The sequence below is a fragment of the Orussus abietinus genome, unplaced genomic scaffold (genome assembly GCF_000612105.2).
Source record: "Orussus abietinus isolate OABI.00-Male unplaced genomic scaffold, Oabi_2.0 scaffold7, whole genome shotgun sequence".
NCBI lineage: Eukaryota > Metazoa > Arthropoda > Insecta > Hymenoptera > Orussidae > Orussus > Orussus abietinus.
In genome coordinates, this window is record NW_019394453.1 from 2,329,510 (window position 1) to 2,353,631 (window position 24,122).

The following is a 24,122-nucleotide window of genomic DNA, read 5'->3' on the forward strand; positions in this document are numbered from 1 at the left end:
TCGTATTAAACTCCACCATTAGGTGGAGAAGTACGAGGTGCTAAAGGTGACGGGCTCGAGGAACGGTAGTCGCGGGCCTGCGGCTTTACGGCCAATTTGCGCCCGCTCGTATCTCCCGACCGAAATACGCGCGACCCCGGCACCATCCGCGGATCCATCCTCGGCCGTCTTTCTCGATCGGCCGATTTTCGCGAGGCCTCGACTAATCCGCGTAACGCGCTCCGCATAAACTAGACCGCACCGGACGAGCTACGAGGCGCTAAAAACGCCTGCCCTAGCTGTTAGGCTGGATTTATGCTCCCAAGGGCATAATTCTTAGGGTGCTCCTTGCCGAGACTGATTCAATACGAAAAACTCATTTTTTAAATGAAAAAAAAAATAGTTTTCACTGCATTTTCACGATAATGCAATAATTTCGGTCACCATACTATAAGTACATATGTGCCCATAATTATGAAAGTGGTCTAAGTCAAAATTAAAAAAAAAACATGAGTTTATCAGTTATTTCACGCCATATTATTTCAAACGAAATTAATTCAATGTAATTTCGAAAAAAAGAATATATGACTTAGACCACTTTCATAATTATGGGCATATATTATAAGTACATCATTTCAGACCATGCGCCCCGAATTCCTGGCGAATAGCTGCACAGATTACAAAGAATGATTTGCAAGGTACTCGGGGAGATGAGTAATTACATTTAGTCGTCTACGATAACGTAATTAATTTTCATATCCTCACGCTAATAGTTCACTTTGATAGTGTTTACCCGCTCCGCGCTTTTCTCGACGCTAAAAAGAAACCAAGGAAAAGTGCGTTGCATGCGTATCTCATTCGATTGAAATATTAATAAAAAATGGGGGGGATCCCGTGAGTTCGACTTTCCGCAGTGGGAAAATTTATTTAGCCGATTCAGGAGCCAAACGAGGGAGGCCGGTTTCGTTAATTGGCATGCGGTTTAAGTTGCGCGCGATGCCTTTCACGATGCCAATTTGCTCCGGAGTTTCCTTATGAATTTGTGGGCCGAGACGAGTTGGATAAACGAAGGAAAAGAATAAAATCGAGGCGCCACGTGGGAGCGAAAAGCGCAGTAGTCCGGCCGTTCCGCGTCGAATTTACGCGCACTCGCGGGAAGATCCAGGGAAGAGTCGAGCGGACTTTCCGCGCCGATTCGGCCGTAAAGTATAGATAAGAGCCGCAAGATAGGTGGCGACCGACAGGGCTGATTCGATCCGAGCATCGAACCTCGAATTATGCAAATCGCAAATTGCCCGACCGAACGGCGACGTCTCTCCGCGCGGAAGATCCATGCCTCCGGGATTTCGGGACTTCCGCTTCCGTCCCGCCCGTCACGATCGAAACCTATCAAAAGAACGGGAAAAGGAATAAATCCTCCCGCAATCTTGCAACTTAGTACCCCACGTAATTACGATAATCTCAATACTAACATACCCTGATAAAAATCAACGAATACATACATACACTTTTACACACCTCACAACCCTTTCTTTCACCCAGAGCAACGTAAAATAAAAAGTGTATAAATCCACTCAACATCATATATTAACCGCACTACCGAATCGTTACTTGAATTAAATGCGATATTACATAGAAATATAATTTAACTTGAAAATTTACCGTACTAATAATCAATTCTTCCCGGGGAAATTACTTTTATTCCTCACACATATCAACTTTAGTCGATAATCAACCGATGGGGTAATTCCCTACCACTATCGGAACTACTTACATTAAATGGTACTAAACAATAGAGTTAATTAATAATAGCTAAACCGATGAAAAACGTAAAATAAAGGCCTTTCATTGTCTAAAACGTGCCCTCTTATGGTACGCCAACTTATACGTTACATTTCACCTCGATAGTTATGGTTATCATAATTCGTAAAGGCGAAGGTATCGATAAGGCGATTACGGTGTTAACGGAAGTTGCAAGTTGTCGGGACCGGGAGGGCCTTTTGCGGTCGCCGAGCCAGTTGGAACGGCAACGATTTCGAGGACGTGCGATAAAGCGACTTAATGCGTCGGCGTTATCGGCGCTTTAACGATTCCACGTCCAGCCGTTGCGCGCGTTAGAGGCACTCTCGCGTGGCTAACGCGGCGCGTCCCATTACGAGCGCGCTCGCGCCGGTAATGCGCCTCCCGCGCAAATGTCAAGCGGAATCGGCGTGCCATTTAACCCGACTTAACCGGATGTCTAATTGAATTCGTAGCCGACACGGAGAGCCGCGGGCCCCTCGGCCAGAAGACGCGAGCCGGTCCCGGCGACGGTTTTACGACCGCCTTCTCCGCCGAGAACGCAAACTCTCCCAGGTCGGGTCGAACGCACCCGACCTTTCCTGCCAAGATGGCTACCTCGAGATCCGAGACAAAGAATTTATATCAGTTTCCTTTTCCCTCTAATGATGCTTAATGACCAACGATAAGACCCTCCGAGTCGCGTCGAACGCATCCGACCTTTCCCTGCAAAAATGACTACCTCCAGATTCAAGACAATGAATTTGTATGAACTTAATTTTCCCTCTAGTGTTGCTTAATGATGAATGAATTAACTCTCCGGATCGCGGCGAACTAAGCCAAACTTTCCCTGCAAAGGTGCAAAAAAAATAAATTGTATGGCAATGGTAAATTTGATTTTCCCTCCAGTGATACATTATGATAAACGATATGAATTATGCCGATGCCATCTAGCGTTTCAATTCCTCGGCCTCACTTTGGTGGTGAACGCAGTTAATATTTTGAAACTGTACGGGGAGATTCGTGGTATTGAACGCAACTTCGAAATATTAATTAAATTGGCTTGGAGTGGTGCATTCTGGGCGAATATGATTTGCAACGAAAGTATTGTAAAATTGTGAGGTCTTTTCATTTTAACGGTGTATTTCTTAAAAGGTAAGTAAGGTGGAAATGTGGAACGGTTCGAGACTCACCATGAAAACCATGAACCTTGATTGCAGGTTGGCGTTCCCGATGTAAGTCAGCGTTTCCAGCCTCCGCTTCGGGTCGAGACTTCTCGCTCCCTCCTGTGGGATGGCGCCTTTAGAGAGTCAGTCCGGTCAGAAGGGACGCGAAATTGGCTAGCTAAGTAACTTATCAATTGGCTACAATCGGCGATAAGGACGCCGGCTCCCGATCGGCATGCCGGCGTGTCGGTCGGGGACACCTGAAACAGAAAAAGAAACGAACTCGGTCAGCAGTGAGAAGGAGAGGTGATTTCCAATTCCTTCTGAATTTCATACCAACTTCTTTATCCGCGTCTAGAGCGGCTCGAGTAACGAAGGTCTGATAAGAAGCGGCAATCTTTCATTCCATCGCTACACCGAGAATAAAAAAATGTCATTCAACAAAAGAAATATCTATTCGCTTCGATGAAATTTAATTGTACGAATGCTTCGTCTACTCAATTACTTTGTAAAATGGTTGACATCAGCGTGTCGTTTCTACGAAAAATCGACAGTTGAATCAAATTATTCGATTACATCGACATCAATTTTTTTTCTCAACGGAATAACTGTTGTGCATATTGTTGAGTGCACGCCGAGTCTGCGCGAGGCACGTGCGCGCCGGTGATCGCCGATATGACGAATGATAACGCGATATCTCCAGACGGTCAAGCGCTGGACGCGATGATAAATCTCGATGTTGGAGAAAATGAAAATTGGGGGATTGCATCGGAACGAACGGTGCATGGGATTTTATTTTTAGGAGCAATCAATTTTCTTCCTCGGATTTCTAGGGGGGGGACCATGAAGTGCACCCGAGATCGTAAATGCATTTGTGAGGTATTTGCGCAGTCTTATGTAGGCCACTGGGAATCGAGTCCCGGCTGATACGTCACCGATCCGATCGGTGTGACAGCCTCACCGATCGAATCAGTGCATCGGTCGAATCACTGCCCAGGAAAAGTGCAAGCAAGGCTGAGGCGCGCGCAGGGCGCATTGCGTTGCACCGAATGCAACCAATTAAATGTCCGCTGGAATGGTTTCGCATGCGTCCCGGAGGAGAGGAAATCCGAATATCGCGGATGTTCCGGTACAGAAATCCGCCTACCCGCTGACGCAGCTCATTGACGAGAGTGCATTCGCGAGCGATGCACGCGTGCACCGCTCGGCGCTAAGTACGAAGGTACACCTATTTCCCCCCAGACCGGGCTAATTGCACCCGGAATACCCGTCGAGTCGAAATTGCCGGTCTACGGGCTGCAAAAAAATGGCAAGCGCCCGATTGCATCTGGCTGCACCGACCCGACTGTGCCGCAATTGCAACACTGATGAGCAAATGCAGGACCAAGACCACGGTAGTCTTGGTCTTGCATACTCGAGCCTTGATCTTAAGCCTCATCTCGCAAAAACGTGCAAGACCAAGGCCAAGACTATGCAAGACCGAGAATTGCAAGGCCAAGACTGCAGACCCAAGCAATTGCAATATCAAGAACTGCAAGACCAATAATTGTAAGGACAGGACTTATAAGACCAATAATTGCAAGGCCGAGACTGCAGGTCCAAGAATTGCGATATCAAGAATTGCAAGCCCAAGACTTGCAAGACCAATAATTGTAAGACCAAGACCTATGAAACCAATAATTGCGAAACCAAAAATTGCTAGACTAATTGTCTCAATACCAGGAATTTCAAAATCAAGAATTGCAAGACCTATAACTTTGAGACCAAATTTTGCAAAACCAATAGCTGCCAAACCAAGAATTGTAAGACGAAAATTTACAAAACCAAGAATTGTAAGTCCAAAACTTGCAAAATCAATAATTGCCAAACGAAAAATTGCAAAAGCACAACTTTCAAAATCAATAATTGCCAAACGAAAAATTTCAGGAGCAAAACTTGCAAAACCGAGACCGATTTTGCTCATCGATAAGCTTCGATTGTTCGCGAGGACATTAACATTGGTCACGACCAGTCCGGGGCGGTAGTCGCGGCTTGAAATTGGGAGGCTCGCGGCGCCGCGTGCGGCGCATCCGCGGCGCATCGGCCGCGCCGGCCGCGTGCCCGCCTTCCGACCTTCGGTGCTCGTTAAGCGCGGATCGGCCGTCGGGTATTATTGCTATAAACGTTTATAAACGCGGCGGTTAAACGGCGTCGCCGGCTGCCGTCCGGGATTGTCCGTTCACTCGCGGGCCCGCCATAAATCGCCGTGGAAATTGAAAGTCTTTTCCGATCGGGCACACGGACGCCCGCGGACGGCGGACAATTTCGCGCCGTCGCCGCCGCCGCGGCGGATACCGGACGGAGGTTTCTCCGCGGCCCCATTTTTGCCGCGACTAACGAACCGCAATCCGGTCGCGCAATCCGCGGCGGGGGGGGCCCTCAATTCGGCGCGCTCGTTCCGCGCGCGGAACGTCTCGCGGAATCTCGCGCCACCACGCCTCCCGCAGGCCGCGCATAAATTGCGGCCGTCCCGCGGGGCCGCGTTGTTCCAATAATCGCGACATCGCCGGGGAAACGAGCGGCCCGGCCGATAATGAACGCGACGACATCATCCCCGGAACGCACCCGGTCTTTATTTAAATCATTCGATCCGACACGCTGTAATCGATTTGCGCTAATGGCCGGTGAAATAGAGGTCGGCCTCCACGGCGAGTCGGGAAGTGCGAGCCAGCGATCGAGTTCCCTCGATCAAAGCCGATCAAGATTCGAGATCGAAGCGAATCGATCGGTCCTACTGCGCCGACCTTCGGTCCCTGATACGTCGCCTCGCGTCTTCATCTTGGCGGAATTCGAAAGAAGAAATTAAAAAAAAAAGAAAAAAAAATGAATTCACGATTTTATACCCCAAAGTATATACGAAACAATGACCAAAAATATTGACCGTGACAATTGAAAATCCCACGGATATGTGCCCATAATTATGAAAGTGGTCTAAGTCAAAATTAAAAAAAAAAATGAGTTTATCAGTTATTTCACGCCATATTATTTCAAACGAAATTAATTCAATGTAATTGAATAACAATTAATACAATGTACATTGAATTAATTTCGTTTGAAATAATATGGCGTGAAATAACTGATAAACTCATTTTTCTTTTTAATTTTGACTTAGACCACTTTCATAATTATGGGCACATGTATCTGTCAGAAAATGAGATTTTTCTTAGACGATCAAACTCATTTCGTTTCTCTTGTTAATGTTCACAGATATTTTAACGTGCAGGATATTCGGAGTGAATGCGCCAAATTATCTTTGATATTTCACGTGATCTACCAGATTTGATGGAATCGAAAGATTATTAACTAAGGGATTTTGTCGGGTCGATCAAGCATCTTGTTGTCTGGATAAGAAATGTTCTACGGTTGGACCTAGAAAAATTGTATCGAATCGAGGAAATATTTTTTAGCGGGTGGAGAGGCAACGAGGAGTCGATTTTCCGCGGTCGGTAGTTGGAGGTTCCTCGGTACAATACCGCGGGCGGTTTAATTGACGGATAATTGCGCCAGGTAACGCCGGACATTGTTAACCGAGCCGCCGTTTCCCGAATCCTGGCGCAATCGGTCCCCGAGGCGATTCGGAGTTCCCTTTGGGGCGCGGCTCGGAGCGCCAAGAAAAATATGACTAATTACGCCGAAACGAGTCCACCTACACGCCGGCCATTGGAAATCGACCAGACGTGCCTCGTGCCGGTTGCCAAGATCGAGACAATGCCGCCAGACCGAGCGAGATCTGTCGCGGTGTCGCAACGTCACCGATCTTGCGGAATGGCCGGAGATAAAAGAGCCGCGCGATAATGCGTTATCGGGTATGAATTATCTCAACTCATCGATGCGCCCTCACTTTGTCGAAAAATCCCGCTAAATAAAGAGATTACAATGAAATTAAATATTTCATGAAAAATGTCTACGAGTAAATTCTGTAGAGCGAGGACGAAAAATCCCGCTAAACAAAGAGATTACAATGAAATTAAATATCTCATGAAAAATGTCTACAAGTAAACTCTGTAGAGCGAGGACGAAAAATCCCGCTAAACAAAGAGATTACAATGAAATTAAATATCTCATGAAAAATGTCTACGAGTAAACTCTGTAGAGCGAGGGCGAAAAATCCCGCTAAACAAAGAGATTACAATGAAATTAAATATTTCATGAAAAATATCTACAAGTAAACTCTGTAGAGCGAGGACGAAAAATCCCGCTAAACAAAGAGATTACAATGAAATTAAATATCTCATGAAAAATGTCTACAAGTGAACTCTGTAGAGCAAGGACGTTTGGTCGAATATCCCTTGTACGCCCGGATGAAATTCGCCCATAAGCCAAAAGAGCTTAGCGCTGAAAGGCGTAAGAGAACGTGAAACTGGCGTTCAGGAGACTTTTCCACAAATTGGATGTACCGAACCGTTTCAAACTTTGACCGTGAACATGGACGCCATAAGGAAGGTCCCAACGCTCATGAAATTTCATTTCTCATCAAAAGTGTAGCAAATGTCTATAAGCAAATTTAAAGAGACTTGAAACATTAAATGGCGTCAGAACCCTCCTCATAGCCTCCACGTTGACCATCGTCAAGTTTGAAACGATTCGATGTACTCAGTTCGGAGAGAAAAATGTCATAAAGAGACCCTAGACGTTCCTTTCGCATCGGCTTAAAAAATGAAATAGGAAGAAAAAGAGAGATGAAAACGAGCCCGGCTAAAATTTCGACTCGAGTAGCTCCGAGTTCGAGAAGCATGTTTCACCCCCCCCCTGGGGCAGATAATCGCAAGGGATCTGCTTTAACGAAATCGATTTCACAGTTCCGCGACCAACGGGGAAATCAATCTGCGCGGCAATTCCGCGGCCCTCGCCGGGCCGGAACTCCGGAGCGGCGATTTCTGCGCCTCGCGGTCTCGCGAGATGAAACCCCTCCTCCTGCGGGGCCATTTAATTCGATTTAATAATCCCAGGCCTCGATTAGCGCGTACACGGCGCGCGGTATGTTAATTCCTTCGGTGGACAGAAGCGCGACGATCGACCGGGCCGCGTTTAATTCCGTCGCGGCGGCGGGCGGCCGGGAAAAACATTCCCGCCCGGCCGGCCGTGTCGCAACGCAACGCCACTGGCGAATAAAAGGGGATTCCATCGTCAAGGCTGCGCCGCTTTTCCAGGGACCTTCGAGCCACGATCGCACGGTGCTGTCCGAGACTCTCAGATCTTCAAAGTTATTGTTCCCAAGCTAAAAGATAAATTACTGCCGATAAAACTGTCCCGCTTTCCTCGCTCTTAAACCTATTCACGAAATTTCCGCACTTTCGGTAGAGCTGTAGTAAAATTATACATTCCAGCGGTGATCACGCGGCGTTGTTCGAGGCTCTTAGAAGTTCAAAGTTATTGTTCCCGAGACTAAGAGATAAATTACTGGCGATAAAAAAAACCTGTCCTGCTTTTTTCCTTATTAAGAATATGCACGAAATTCCCGCACTTTCCATCGAGTCATAATGAAATTACAAATTGGACGTTTCAAAGGATAACTCGGTGATACTTTATGGATTTCTAATTAATTCCGTAATCTTTTAACGCCGCGTGACAATCCGGTGAAATTTCAGTATCACGAGATTCATAATACGCGATAGAAATTTTTTCTTTTGTTTTTTTTTTGTTTTTTTTTCAAGAACGCAGTGGCCACCTCCGGGTGCAGAGAAACGAGCCGTTTAACACGGAGACCGTCCTCAACGCCCCTCGGGCCTCGGTCGTAGCTAACGAGCCGATGCAACGAATGCACTCCGTAATGAGTCCCCGCGAATCGATGCACTCGCGAATCCATTACTCGGACCGGTGGGTTTCAATGGGCGCGCCGTTAAACGGCGAGTCCCTTCCACGTAACCGTGCCACCTGTTCGAGCGTCCCGTTAAACCGAGACCTTAATCTCCGTTTACCCTCTCGATATCGATTACGACCGATTTTTCCGTACAGTAAAACTTGGCGACCACGTTCCCCGTTTTAACGGCGTCGCCGCTGAGCTCGGCGACCTCCGATCCCGAAATTTATGCTAATGGCCCGCAGCGTCGCGGCGCTCCGCGTCGCTTGGAAACAACCGCCTCTTAACGGGCTTAACCGAGCGGCTTAAAGTCGCGCTGCGATCGCCGCTTAATTGAAAGGTTACGAAACCGACGGGGCGACAACGCGGCGTGTAACGGGCGTTGCCGGGCGGCGTTAAACGGCCGTTAGTGCGCGTCCGACTTTCAAAAGCGTCGAGACGGCCGAGCAACCTTTCCGTACGGCTAATCAACGATGATCGACACCTCGAGAACCGCGATTAGAAAAATCATTCGGTCATGTTTGACATTATTTTCGCTTCGGTAGGTGTTCCTTTTTTCTTCTCAGGGCACTGAGAAATATAATTCAGGCCGAAAGAATATTTCCTTGAACAGAGCCAAAGAAATATTTCGGTGATTCGAGGTGATTCAAATGATTGCTTCCGCCGACTTTGCGGCAAATTGGCAGGGAATTTCTTTTTATATGTATACATTTAGCGGCGTCGATATGTCTGGTTATTTTCTGCTAAAGCGTTTTTATCATCGAGTCTTACATTCTGTATATCTATATCGCTAATAGTAAGCCCGACTTTTTACCCGGACTTAATTCACGCTAATACCCCAGCGGACGTACTCTCGCCTTTCTTGCACCTGGCGAAGGATTTACGGAATTCGGGGCTGTTATTTCGAACGGCCTCTTAAGTAAGAGAGCACCTACCTAAAGTGTCGGGCAGTAGTTAATCCCGATTGCGCGGCTTTTCCTCGCGCGATCGGCCACTTCCGTTCGCGCCGATGTCGAAAAATCGGAGGAAAGAAATATTCCCGAGAGAACGACCGGAGCGAAAAAATTAGCACCTAAGATATTCGCGAAAAATATTTGCAGAATAATCACCGCGAAAAATGTTCAGGCGAGGAAATCGGCGCAAGATAGGTGAGTGCAAAAAATACTCGCGAAAACTATTTGCGAAAAAATCAGCCCAAGAAAGATGAGCGCAAAAGATACTCGGGAAAACTATTTGCGAAAAAATCACCACGAAAAATGTTTGCGAAAAAAATCACGACGAAAAATGTTTGCGAAAAAAATCACGACGAAAAACGTTTGCGAAAATATCCCACAGCCAATCGCATCGCTCGATTTCGACTCCCTTGCTCTGAATCTCGCGGAACGATTGAAAAGGGGAGGAAGGAAAAAAGTCGAAAGAGAAATAGCGCGGCGCGCTAAAACGGAACGGCTGACGCGCGGTCGCAGCCGAGCCGGGCGGAACGCGGAACGCGGAACGCGGAACGCGCGGGCCGGGCACAAATAGCTGCGCGCGCCCTGCTCTCGTCCTCGTGCACGCGTGCGCGCGCACCCGGCCGCCAACACGTGCACGCACTGCGCGCGCACCCATTGGCCGGGCCGGCTCGGCCGACTTTATGAATGGAGCAGCACGCGTGCGCGGCCACTGGAACGGTGCGCGCCGAGAGCCGGCGAAAGTGACTCGGGAGAGCTCGCCCGGTGCAGCCGCACGCGAGCGCATCCGAGCTCGTAGGACAAAAAGAAAATAGGGAGATAAAAACAAAAAAAAGACAAACAATCGGCTCGGTGATAATTTCCAAGAATTCTCCATCGCCGTTCGAAGCAATGAGCAAATTAACATCTATACCTAGCCGTGAGAAAAAAAAATGATTTAAAAGGAAATACTTCGTTACTTCAAAGTATAATAAATTGACTCTAATAAACTTAAATAAACCTCGAATAAACAGGATGCAACGTTCCTTCGTAATTATGACAACGTATTTGAGTAACATTTCGGTGAAATACTTATTCCTTGAATAATCGAAATATTTCATTGATACCGTTGGAATAATTATAACTCGAGTCGACGAGATGTTTCATTAAGATAAATAGTCCTTTGGTTAAATGAATTTTCGTTTCTCGGCGTAACCATCACGGATGAGAACGCCTTCTCGTTATGTCATTGTATAAAACTCTTCTTATTATATCATGAATAATTCTAAGCCCTAGTTAGGGTATTTCTCGCGGACCGGCGGGGAAAACGCGGCGCGAAAAATGAGCCTGCGGCGTGTAGGACGGTCGCGGGGTATAAATCACATCGGAAGGCGCTCGTTCCGGGCATTTGCATGGCTAATGCCCGTCATTACCCGAAAACAAATATCCTCTCGGCGGCGATACGCGAGCGATAGGGATCTGTCGCGAATTAAAAGCGTTCCGGCAACAGGTACATTACGCGCGGCCCGGCGAAACGGCAAGCCGGTCCGCGCGGCCGCCGCAAGAGAGAGAGAGGAAGAGGGAAAGAGAGGAAACGAGGGGGAGAGACCGGGTGGATTTTTCCCGTACTAGTTACGAGCAAAACTGTCGCGTCGACATCTGCATGCCGCGCGCGGCCGGTTATACAACCGGGCCGCAGATAATTGTATTGTGCCGGCGCGGCGTTAGATAACGATTCCGTGGCGGATCGGCCGGATCCGCGTGAGAACTCGGGCGCGTTTACCATTACCAAGGCATTGCCTTATCTGGCCTTCTCTTACTTCGCCTTGAAAACGGTATTGCGGCCGACTGCGGGCTCGACGTGCTCTCGTTACTCCCCATCGCTATCCGTACATATCCCCGGACTTCAAAAATAACCTCAAAAAGCAAACCCGACCTCCCTCAAATGTCGAAAAAAAAAACGGAAAGTTTCAAGCTAAATATTCACAATTTGACGGGAGCCCCTTCTACCTGTATATCAATTTTCATCTCATTTCTCAAAAGTCGGTACACCCCAATTAAAATGGAATCCGCTCGACCTAACCTCGAAATCCCGAAAAAGTCTCATTGAACCAAAGAAATATTTCATTGAACGGTATAAAAAAAAGGGATTTCATCGATTCAATGAATTTCACGGAAATAAATAGGACGTAAGGTTTCTTCGCAATAATGACAATTTCATGAAGTTTGTTCGAGCCAGATAATTATTCCTTGAATTGACAAAGTACTTCTTTGGTCCGATGAAATTTTCTTTCTCAGGGTACCGTCTATATATTTTTCTTTTTATTATCTCTTTTTTTTTTTCTTTCTATATCCTTCGGTTCCATTTCCAACACACGAGTGCGCGATGCAACTGCACTCGAGGTGGAATAAATCCCCGGAGTCCGTTCGGGCATTGATAAACTCTTTCTTCGCGTCGCTCGCCCGGGAAAACGCACCGGCCAGCATTAATTTGAAACCCGTCCAATTGAGATCTTATCGATTATTTCGAAATGCGTGTCCGAGCACGGCATTCACCGTCGGGGCAACAACGTTTGGACACGCGCGGCGCAAGGATATACGTTCGCGCGCGGGTAATTGGCAACGCAATCTTCGCACCTCGGCGGGTACCTACGCGGCCCGGGTACACGGTGCTCTACGATCTATACACGGGGCCCGTGTACCGCGGCGACCGGGCTTACGCACTTACACGCGCGCACCGGCCTACGTACGCCGCAACTCTCGGTACAGCACGCGCGAGCGAGTATGCGCGAAACGCGGATGCAGAGTGCGCCCTGGAGTGCGCTAACGCGATTGCGAGTCCTTCGAAGACGCGAATCCTACAGGATACCGACCGTGATTAGTGTCTTACCTCCGATTACTTAATCTCAGATTAGTAAACGCGGATGCAGAATGCGCTAGGTCGAGTGCGAGTCCTTCGAAGACGCGAATCCTACAGGATACCGACCGTGATTAGTGTCTACCTCCGATTACTTAATCTCAGATTAGTAAACGCGGATGCAGAATGCGCTAGATCGAGTGCGAGCCCTTCGAAGACGCGAACCCTATAGGATACCAACTGTGATTAGCATCTTAACCCTCTATGGGCCGAATTTTTGTTTTAAATAAAAAAATGGGGGAACGAAAAATCAGCAATTAGGAACCTATATATGCAAATGAAAAAAAAATTTTCATTTAAAATGTGACCTGAAAGTTACACGGGCCCATAGAAGGTTAACTCCGGTTACTTGGGCCGAATTTTTGTTTTAAATAAAAAAAAAATTGGGGGAACGAAAAATCAGCAATTAGGAACCTATATATGCAAAAGAAAAAAAATTTTTCATTTAAAATGTGACCTGAAAGTTACACGGGCCCATAGAAGGTTAACTCCGGTTACTTAACCTCAGATTAGTAAACGCGGATGCAGAATGCACTAGATCGAGTGCGAGCCCTTTGAAAAAACGAATCCTACAGGATACCGACCGTGATTAGTGTCTACCTCCGATCATTTAATCTCAGATTAGTAAAATTCGATCGCATTTCAGTCGATTCGCATCGACTGCGGTTAGCAGGTTCCTAACCTACTGCTCGCTAATCTCGGATTAATGAAATTGCCGGGGCACCGATTGTGATCAGAGTTGGGTATTGACAACTCGAGGTTTTTCCACTTATTTTACGTAAATTAAGAAATTTACCATTAGAAAACCCTGGAGAACTAGTGGATTATGTGATAAATGCGGATTACCGAGGTGGAATTTAATTGAGTTGAAATTTCTCATTCGGATGTTTACAATACCAAATGGCGCCGTGTTCATATATTATTTATTTGAAATTTTCAAATAATCACATTAAATTGTAGGGTAAAGGAGATTGCGATTACGAGTACGTAAACCTTCGGGAGAAACGGATACAGGAATTGAACTGACGAAATCAGATGAATATATGAAACGGGTAAAAAAAATCACAAAAAATAGATATGGAGTTATGATGGATGGTTATAATCATGCGTTCGGCTTCGTTCTTTTGGAGAAAGACAACATATCCCCGGCAAGGAGGAGCGATTTTGCGGACGACAATTACGTGAAGAAATCCTGTTCCGCACCGCGGCGGAAACGGGTTCGCTCTCGACCATTGATCATCGATCATCGATCATCGATCGGGTTCTCGGAAGTCGGAGCGCTCCTCTTCAGGGCGGGGTGGATATATACGCGGGGCATTATAAAACGCCTTACAATGAGTTTCGGTAAAACTCATTGCAGTCCCGATCGGCGATCGATCGGCGATCGATCGGCTGGAGCCGGTATGCGATGAGTGCGCGGTTTCTACGTCGAGGCATAATGTATTAGCCACGAGGATCGCGAGCTGGGCGCGATCGGTCGATCGGATCGATGGCATTGTTCTCGCGATCCACCCAGCCCCGCGAGAGATCGAATGCCATCGAGTCGGCTCGTTGTCTATTATTATTAATTACTGTCAAATTACCGGCCGCGCATAGAAATGTCATCCGGAATTATGATCTTACGGGAGGCACGCGACCGTGCTCGATACGAACATACAAGTCGTACCACAACTCCAATCAATATCCATAGATCTATATCCATAACACAACTACAAATCCAGAGCAATGTCTAAGTCATTATCCCTCCATTTATAATAAAATTTTACAGCACATCCACACTGACTCGAATGTGATGCACGAATCGAAAAGAGCACTCCTCGCGATTTTCCATAGCCCGAAAATCCAATATATTTTGGCAATTTTTAGAACGCACTTATTATTATTCATAATTCTTGGATTTTATTAAGACACCCATCTTGCACCGGATGCGATTTTCGGACACTCTCAAAAAATGCAATGCTCCTCGTTACCGCGTAGGCCTAGTTCAACGTACACGTGTTCGCGTCAATCATCGACCGATGACTAATAATCGCCAATCGAGTGCGTAATCGCGGCGCAATGACACGGTGCGTACCCCTCGCGGCACCGTGACAATGGGCACGGTCGATCGATTAATGATACCGACGCCGATCGTCGACGGAAGACCGTACTGATAACGTCGACGAGTGTCCCCCAGACGGATCTATTTTCTTTCTTTCGCCGGCGAGATCAGTCCAATCGAGCGCGCATCGATTATAATTGCAAATCGGGGCAATTGGAGCCTTTATCGAGCGTGTCGCCGCCTCCCACGTGCGGGGGTTTTGCGTTTAATTAACGACCGATAAGCGAGCGTATATGATCGATGGGGAGAAAGGGTTCGCATTGTTCGCGATAAGCGCCGACTTTTCGCCATTTCCGTGACGGAAACGCGATACGGTGCCTACCGAAAGCGATCGATTGATCGATCGATCGGTGGATCTCGCGGATATGCAAAGCGGTCCTCGTTTTGACATACTCTCGATATTCCTCCGAGCCATCGGACCTTAATTAACGCGATTAATCGACCTGACGAGGAGAGGAGGCGGCTCGCCTTCGTCTCGCCTGGAAGTCGAGATTTATAAGGACGAGGCTCGGCCACGCGAGGAGGTGCAGAAAAATCGGGGGAGGCAGAGGGTGGCAATATCTCGCGAAGTAAATTGAATTACCCCCGATTTAGACGTCACTGTCGGAAATAATCAACCCCGCCGTCGAGCGGTCCGCACGCGATGTTCTTGCCGCGCGAACGAGGCCGCGAGCCCGAGTCTCTTTTCGCGGACTTTTACCCACTCGCACTAGGATCTAATTTCTCTCGAACCCGATGACTTTATTAATGGCGAGGACGGTTTCAGACGTAATCCCGACATTCCCACGGGGAAGGTTGGAGTGAACGCACCTCCAAGTTGACCCGAGGGCTTGGAAAAGCAGGGGGAGAAAAGAAAAATCGCTTTACAACGATACACCATGCCCGAGGGTAAATTAAACGTCAACCGGCTCGAACGTCTCTGTCGGAAATAATCAACCCCGGTGCGGCGAGCGCGCATGCGCAAACGAGTCGCGAGCGAGGAGGTAGAGAGTTCATCCTTTCGCCGGGTATTTTCGGGACATTTCATAATTTAATGGGCCACGGAGCGGTCGGACGGGTTCCAGGCCCCACCCTTAAGTCGCGTCGGGCCGGTATTCTCACGTTTAATACGTTGGGACTTAATGAACGCGATCAATCGATCCCGCGGATCTATAAAGTCCCCGGCGGGCCGTGGTGTCGGTAGCCGAGCGAGGGCCATTCATTAAGCGTCCGTTTCTTCATTTTTCTTGGGGGGGCCCCGGCCGAAAACTCTTCGGGCCCCTTAAGGACGTAGCCGGTCCCCCTCGCTTTCTCTGCCCGACCCCCTCGCGAGTTTGCATAACTAGTTGGATTATTATTTCCTCCCACGAGGCGCGGGCCCTCTTTCGCTCCTCCGAGTTCTCACGCGTTGCTCATCCGGGTGAACCGAGATGGGGGACTGATCCCGGGACCGGGAAAAAATCGGGAAAGGAGACCAAACTCGGGAAATGGAGAAAAAATTATCTCGAGCCTGCGAAATCGAAGAAATTATCCCCGATTCGCAGAATCAAAGAAAGGAGTCCAACCCTCGGAGAGAAATCGAGAAAATGACCTCGGACTCGCGAAATGGAAAAAAAAGATAGCGCGGCACGTCAATTGTGCCCATAATTATGAAAGTGGTCTAAGTCATATATTTTTTGTTTCGAAATTACATAGAATTAATTTCGTTTGAAATAATATGGCGTGAAATAACTGATAAACTCATTTTTTTTTTTTAATTTTGTCTTAGACCACTTTCATAATTATGGGCACAATTAAAGGAGAGAATCAAGTGAACGACCCTCTGTCTCTTTAATTTAATTAAATGAAAGAAAATATTACCGGTATAAAATCCAAAAAGCAACATCGACCACTCGAGATGAGGAAAAGGATTGCCCCTTTCGCATCCCCTTAAAATGGAAGCCGGATACCGCTTTCACGTCCCCTTAAAATCGAAATCAGATGCCACTTCCAATATAAACGTAAGATCAAACAAACCACCTTAGTCCCAGGAGACTCTGGAAACGACTCGCCCACTCCGACAAGAGAGGCTTTAGATAAGCCGACCACACCGAGGGGCGATCTATAGGCGATCGATCGTCGGCAGTCCATATCGACCGCGACCGCGGATGTGCTAATCGAATCGGAACGCCCCGTCGCGGTTTTTCCCAGCGCCGCTTATTACGGGTGCCCGGTCTGATGCAAATCCGTTTAATTTACCGCCACCCGCTAGCCGCTCGCGCGGTTTTTACGGACTACGTGCGAGCGCCGCCTCTTCTTATCGAGCCGCGACCGCTGCACTTTAAGGCGTCGCTTTACCGTCAACCGCGTGCCGTTGGCTCGGCCATAAAAATCCGCCCAAGGCCGGTGCATTACACGACTCGGATTATCGCGGCGCGCAATCGTCGCGCGGCCACGAGGCCGGAAAAAGCCCGCCTCAAGGCCGGGAAGCGCGAACGGTAGCGGCAGTTACTAAAAGGGAGAGATATGAAAAAAAATATATATATCCCAAAGGGAAAAAAAAAATAGCGTCCCCGTAATAGTTGCGCAATGCGTCTTCCTCTGCCGATATATATACCGATCTATCCATGTGTATATAATTGCGAGAATTTACACCGCACTCTGTATCGTTGTTACGACATTTTTAGATGTAGAGCTTTAGGGTGTTCCCATGAGACGCTTTAACCCTTTGAGCTCTGTGGACCCATAAGTGCCAATATTGCTTGCACGTCCTTAGGAAATTCGCCCATACGCCAAAAGCGCTCAAAGGGTTAAGGATGACCGGGTTTCACTTGAGAGGGTGGATTTATTAAAGACAGCTCCATATGGGGCAAGACAAGTACAGAGATATGTAACAATGGTTGTGTGCTAGAATCGGGTAGCAGACAAGACGCGATTAAGTAGAGCGGAATTTTTTAAGTAAAAAGGAAGGTGGGAAATACGGAGCGTTGATGGCTTCAGGTCGCGCCTCCACTCGGGTGACGAGGGAGAAAAACCGCGATATCGAGGCCCAATCGGATCCGATCGATCCCCATTGGGCCCCATCGAGCTTGATCGATCCCATTGGACCCCATCGGGCCCGAAGGTGCAATTTGCACGTCGCACCTCGCAAGAACTCACGGGGATGTCCTCGCCAACGATAAGAAGACTCGCACTCGCACATGCGTAACGCGCACGCGATCAGCGGGAAGAGAAAGAGAGAGGGAGGAAGAAAGAGTGTTATTACCTCAGGCGATGAACCCGGCGCCCGCCAACGTCACGCCATAAAGGCGAAAGGGTTCGACGCCCTTACCGGAGAGGACATTTTCTCCTTTCCGCTTTTTCCGATTTTCCTTTTCCCCTCTCTCCATCCGGCCCGATCAATCGTCCGCGTCGCGACGGTCGTGAAGATAAAACAGAAAGGGAGTTCACCCTGAGAGAAACAATTAGTTGAGAAAACTCGATCCTGGTCCTGCAAAGATGGGGAAAATTATTCTTCGGTACTATTCGAAGATATACTTGTCCAGTTCAATGGAATTCCTTTTCTCAGTCTAGGAACGGACGAGTCCATCCAATCTGGACACTCTAACCGAGTTCCGAACGGGTCCCGATCAGACTCGATGTAAAAAATGTTTCCTAGACATTCATCAATGGACCTAGAAAAATCCCAATAGACTTTCTTGATGAATAAATTTTTGTTTTCAAGGCGTTACATTTCTGATCGGCACCTGATCGAATCGTCAATTCATATCCCGATAAGAATTTCAACCGTCTCGTCAAGGTTGGTTCCCAGTTCTGCAGAATGTTTCCACGCGAAGGTGGGTCCGGATAGGTCCCATTCACCCGGACCCCCGAGGTAGAGGCATGCTCGCCAGGAGTGCATCTCTCCCACGTGCTTATGCACCCGGCCAGGGAAATGCAGAAAGCCGGGTATCGCGATGCCCCCCGATGCCCCTGGAGGGTCTTGGCGGATCCTCCTTCTTCCAGTTTCTTTCCCTCCTCCTTTTTCAAAAACGGCCCGCCATTAGCGCTAACCCTTGCACCTCGCGTGCACTCGGCCGGCCCTTTTAAGGGCATCCGAGGGGCCTGATAAACTCGTCGATCACGATGCATCCCCGGGTCCCTGGTGCAGTTGGGCCCGGCCCCTCCCCTTGCACCGGCTCGGTCGATTACGCGGATCCTAGGCATCTCCTGCGATAATCCCGGGATAATTGCCATGTAATCGGGAGATAATCACCTAGACCGTCCGCGACACTTCTCGGGAAAGGGGGCGGCCAAAACGGACCCGGTGCATAGAGGACGGTAGCCGTCAACGCGCGATACCTATTAGCTTGCATTGTATGCTAATGAGCGGTTGTCGCGGGTGATCCGGGCCTTATATCGCGTCACACCAGATGACAGAGGTTCTCTCGGCCGCGTCAACTTCCGGATGCGCCAAGCGATGCAACGACCCCCCGTGCCCCCGAATACCTCCAATCGATTAATACCTTCTCACCTACCCAGCCCTCCAATATTTTCTACGAGATGAGTTTCTTTTTTTTTTACCAAGTTTCTTTCTATACCGCGACATAACCGAGCGTCGCCGAGAGTCTCGATATGCTTGAATTAAAAAATTCCCCAAGTATACTCTTATAAAAATCTTTCCATTTCAAGGCATTGCAGCCGAGCCGGGAATTTCGATACGTGAGATCTTGAGTACGCTTGAATTTTATAATCCTTCAAGGAGACATTTCTTTTTTTACCGGCCGAAGGAAGCGAGAGAAAGAGGCTGGAGCGCCGCGTCGCGTGCTAAGCGCGTCTTATCCCGCGGCTGCCGTTAAACCCTGATTAATCGCTTAATTATAATGCTCTTCTTTCGCTAAAGGCGCCGACTTCACGTGCCCCGGCGAATCGACGCCCCGCGGATTTATGCCTGTCCACGCGCGGCGCGCCCGTCCATCAGCGGCGCCGATCTCGTGCACGCGTCTCCATAGGACGCGCGTGGCGGTTCAATCGTCTCGGCCCTCAAACTCCAGAGTACCCGTTCGCGATTTTCCGCGAAACTCGCTCCACCGCGAAGTAGACATCGACGGATGCCCAAGTCTCGCATGCACTCCGGCTCTAAAGTAGCGCCTTAACCGGACTTACATTGGATAAAAGGAAATCAAATAAAACGTACACCTAAGGTACCCTACGTGCGGGCAGCGCGACGATGCTTGATGATTTAATCCCCCTTAATTCTCTCTACACTTGGAATTTCCATTATAATTGGTAGAAAGTATTTTATAGAAATGTTTCATCCTACCCGCGGCGAAGAAGAGACCTCATTGAGCCGGGGGAATATTTTCTTAATTCGATTAATCGTATTATTTCACTCGAACTCGATTAAATCGTTGCGCGTCCAATTTATTCCAGTTTACTCGAGTCGATTATTTTACGTTTATTTTACTTCGAATTTCCATAATAATTGGTAGAAAGTATTTTATAGAAATGTTTCACCCTACCCGCGGTTAAGAAGAGACCTCATTGAGCCGGGGGAATATTTTCTTAATTCGATTAATCGTATTATTTCACTCGCACTCGATTAAATCGTCCTAATTTCGGATAAACGTCGCGCGTCCAATTTATTCAAGTTTACTCGAGTCGATTATTTTACGTTTATTTTACTTCGAATTTCCATAATAATTGGTAGAAAAAATTGTATAGAAATGTTTCATCCTACCCGCGGTGAAGAAGAGACCTCATTCAGCCGGGGGAATATTTTCTTAATTCGATTAATCATATTATTTCACTCGAACTCGATTAAATCGTCCTAATTCCGGATAAACGTCGCGCGTCCAATTTATTCAAGTTTACTCGAGTCGATTATTTTTCTTCGAATTTCCATAATAATTGGTAGAAAAAATTGTATAGAAATGTTTCATCCTACCCGCGGTTAAGAAGAGACCTCACTTAGCCGGGGAAAAATTTTCTTAATTCGATTAATCGTATTATTTCACTCGAACTCGATTAAATCGTCCTAATTCCGGATAAACGTCAAATTTATTCCAGTTTATTCGAGTCGATTATTCTATGTAACGAAATATCTCTTTGGTTCAATGAAATTCATCTTTTTCTTTCTCAGCGTAAGAGGCCCCGACCTGGGCTCGGGTTGCACCGAGTGCACCCAGGTGCGGGGGTCCACGGCGTGCGGTACGTTGCACCGCCCACTACGAAGGGCCGCGACGCGTCGCAGCGATTGCACATTAAAGGCCCTGAATGCCGTGTCGGGCATTCGTGTCCGATGGCAATTTCTCCGGTGGCAGCCGTGTCGTGTGCGCGCGCCCGATGCGCGGCACGGCCACTTTACTTATTATTGAACGCAGGAGTGCACGCTAGAAACGTGTAACGTGTACAACTAATGTAATTAGTTGTATTGTCGCCGTTAAGTGCGCACGTAACGCGACGCCGACCCGCGGGTGACCGTCGGTCGTATAACGTAACAGTTATGTCTATTAAACCTCGCTCGTACCTACACGCCAGGCGGGGACATAACCTAAAAGCTAACCAGCCAACCTGAAAGTTTCCTGAAAAATTGACCGAAAAATTCCTGGACAAAATTCCCGGAGAAAATAAGAGTTGACAGAAGAGCCTATATATACGTATACACGTTTCTCGATATTCCTCCTTATTTGAAATCGATTAGACAAATGTATCTGAAATATCCGGAATAAAATCCCGCAAAACGGTCGGAATTCTGCCAGTCGATTTTCGCGCGATAACTCGCTACGTTTCCGCCGATATACTGCGTCTCGTTCTCGCCGGCGTCGCGACGGACGCGACCTGATAAGCGCGACCGGGTCGAAAGGTCGCTCGAAAAACGGAGATTCTCCCGGGAGTGATAACGCGAGGCAGACGATCTTTAGACGGGGAAAGTGATAGACCCCACACTGGCGACGATAACGCGATAACGCGCGTCTCCGCGTACCGTCGCACCGCGCTCGGGATGCGCGACGCGTGTGCGCGCGGAGTCCTCCTCGCCACGTGCGTGGGTTGACAAATTCCCGGACCACCTGTGAATGTACGCATGTACGTTTACCTCGAATCCTCCGGACCCTCCATATTTAACGGCGTCAACTAAATATGTGCCAACTGAATTTTCACTCCGAGACCTCGCGTTACCGTCGTTTAAAAAGCACAGAAGCGCATCAGACACTGTTTTTTTTCCCTTTATCCAGGGTGTTCCAAATCGTTGTACAGTTGAGAAGGGTTTCACTTCACCTTAATTTTTATATTTCCAACGTGGCGGCGCAAACGGGGCGAGAAATAAAATTCCGCTGATTAAAATCCCGATTAGAAAAATAATAATAATAAGAAGAATTAGTCGACTGAAATTTTGATCAAATGATTTAGATCAACGAAATCCACCACGACCCTTCTCAGGGTTCCGGTACCCGTGGAGAGTGCCGAGGAGGAGGTCGAAGAAACCGGGAGTCTCGACATCGGGGCGGGCGAATCCGGTCCCCGTCGTTCCTCTTCTGGCATCTTCCGAACCCGTTCGAGATAGGCAAATAGCGGCGTCGCTTAAAATTCTGGAATCTCCACTGACCAGGACAGACCGAGCTCGGAAATCCACCGGCACCAGGGCGTGGTCTCCACATGCCCTTTTCGGGGGCCCCCGGCCGAAAAATCCATCTCGAAAAGAGCCACACCTTGTCGGGTCACTCGGCTCGAGAAAGAGAGCGAAAGAGATGAAAACAGAGAGGAAGAGAGAAAAAGCTCCGACGAGTCGATAACAGGTAGCTCGTGCGAGCGAATCTCACCTCACAGGTGAGATACGTATGGAAATGCGGGAGTAGTGATATGCATACAATGTCGATACGAGATAAGAAACCGGAGAGAGCGTCGTCAATGAAAACGGAGGATGGCGAGCCCCGAAGAAATGCGAATGCCCTCCGGAGAGGAATCGAAAACCCGATCGAGTGCGAAACTTGCGGATCGACCCATCTGACAAAGCTAGGGTCACAAACCACGCGTTTCCGCACGCGGCAATGTTTTATCGGTTCCAACGATTTCCAAGGATTTTCCATATATTTTCCCCGGAGCGCAAAACTTGCGGATCGACGCATCAGCTGACAAAGCTAGGGTCACAAACCACGCGTTTCCGCACGCGGCAATGTTTTATCGGTTCCAACGATTTCCAGGGATTTTCCATCTGTTTTCCCCGGGAAGTCGAGCATAGAGATTCCACGAGTGCCTTCTTCGAGAACCGATTGTCTTTGATTTCCCTATGATAAGGAACATTGCGTTGCGATAAGAAGTGACGTTCGGCCTTAAAATCATGGCAATGTTTCAGCGGATTCCGCGGGATTTCTCGCATTGAAATCCATGAACAACCCTAGGGTACGATTTCACCGCATCCTGCCCCGCCGAACCGGATGAGGGAAACTGGGTCTCGCCGGGCCGACAAAAACGCACGGGGCGACCCCCTCGACTACCGAATTATTGAGGCGACATGCCGCCGAGGAAGATGCAATCTCGGCAGGGGCCAGATATTCCCGTAGCAGCCGCATGACCTGCCGCATTTGCGCGAGTCGATGGCGGCGCGACATCGCCCGGTGATCGATACCGGAGCCCGAAGCTCGCGGTCGAGCATTCGCCCGAGCCTCCGGGGGCTTTTGCTCCGCGAGCCGAGCATAACTCACAAAACCGTGCCAAAGGCTCGCCATAGATCCGGCCGAACCATCGACCGCGCTTCTTCCCCCGGATATTAAAACCCGCGGAGTCGGCGCGCGTCCCTTATCGAGCAACGAGCTCGGCGCCCTCTGATAACGGAGACCGCCCATCCGCGCTGCTCATCCCCGTGTCAAAAAAATTCGGAAAAGAGATCTCACTGACATTGCTAGACGCGAATACATCTGACTCAAGGAGTTATCCGTCCAAAAAATCATGGATTTTAATGCTCAAAATCCCAAACACCACCCTTCATATCTCCTTAAGGTGTTACGAAAGCTCAAAATATCCACATAAACTTATCTCGAAAACTCCAAGATTCTCCACCTAATCATGGGATTTACGTGTCTGATTTATCCAAGAGAAAAACCCTAAAAAATTCTATCATTGGATTAATAAAATCTCGGGAGTCTCAAGACCTTCATTGGGACCTCCACGATTAATGTTAAAGTGTCGGATGATTCGGTGCACCTATTTTGGGGATGAGTTTTATCAATATTTCGACGTCTCGATAGAATGACCCTCTCGTCACTTAAACTCGGGTGTACCGAGGGGACGAGATCGGCGGGCGATCTTTCGTGCAAACGAGACGGCCCATTTCCGAGTAGCAGCTCTCTGAGTCGGTACACGGACAGGAGCTACCCGGTGGCCCCGGGAGGCGATTAAATCGTGTCCCTCCATCCAGGGGACAATCCGCCGAGCACCTAGGCGTTGTCGTCCGATTCCGTGAGCGCGACGCGCAACC

At 48.3% G+C, this 24,122-nt stretch overlaps 1 protein-coding gene across 2 annotated transcripts in view; it reads right to left on the bottom strand.

Moving 5' to 3' along the window:
- Window positions 1–24,122, bottom strand: part of LOC105704113 (putative uncharacterized protein DDB_G0271982) — a 287,296-nt gene that overhangs the window by 255,279 nt on the left and 7,895 nt on the right. For both annotated transcript variants that reach the window (XM_012433061.1, XM_012433062.1), the window contains exon 2: window positions 2,952–3,184. In XM_012433061.1, the coding sequence (XP_012288484.1) occupies window positions 2,952–2,963 (12 nt within the window). In that variant the 5' untranslated portion in view covers window positions 2,964–3,184. The remainder of the gene's footprint in view (window positions 1–2,951; window positions 3,185–24,122) is intronic.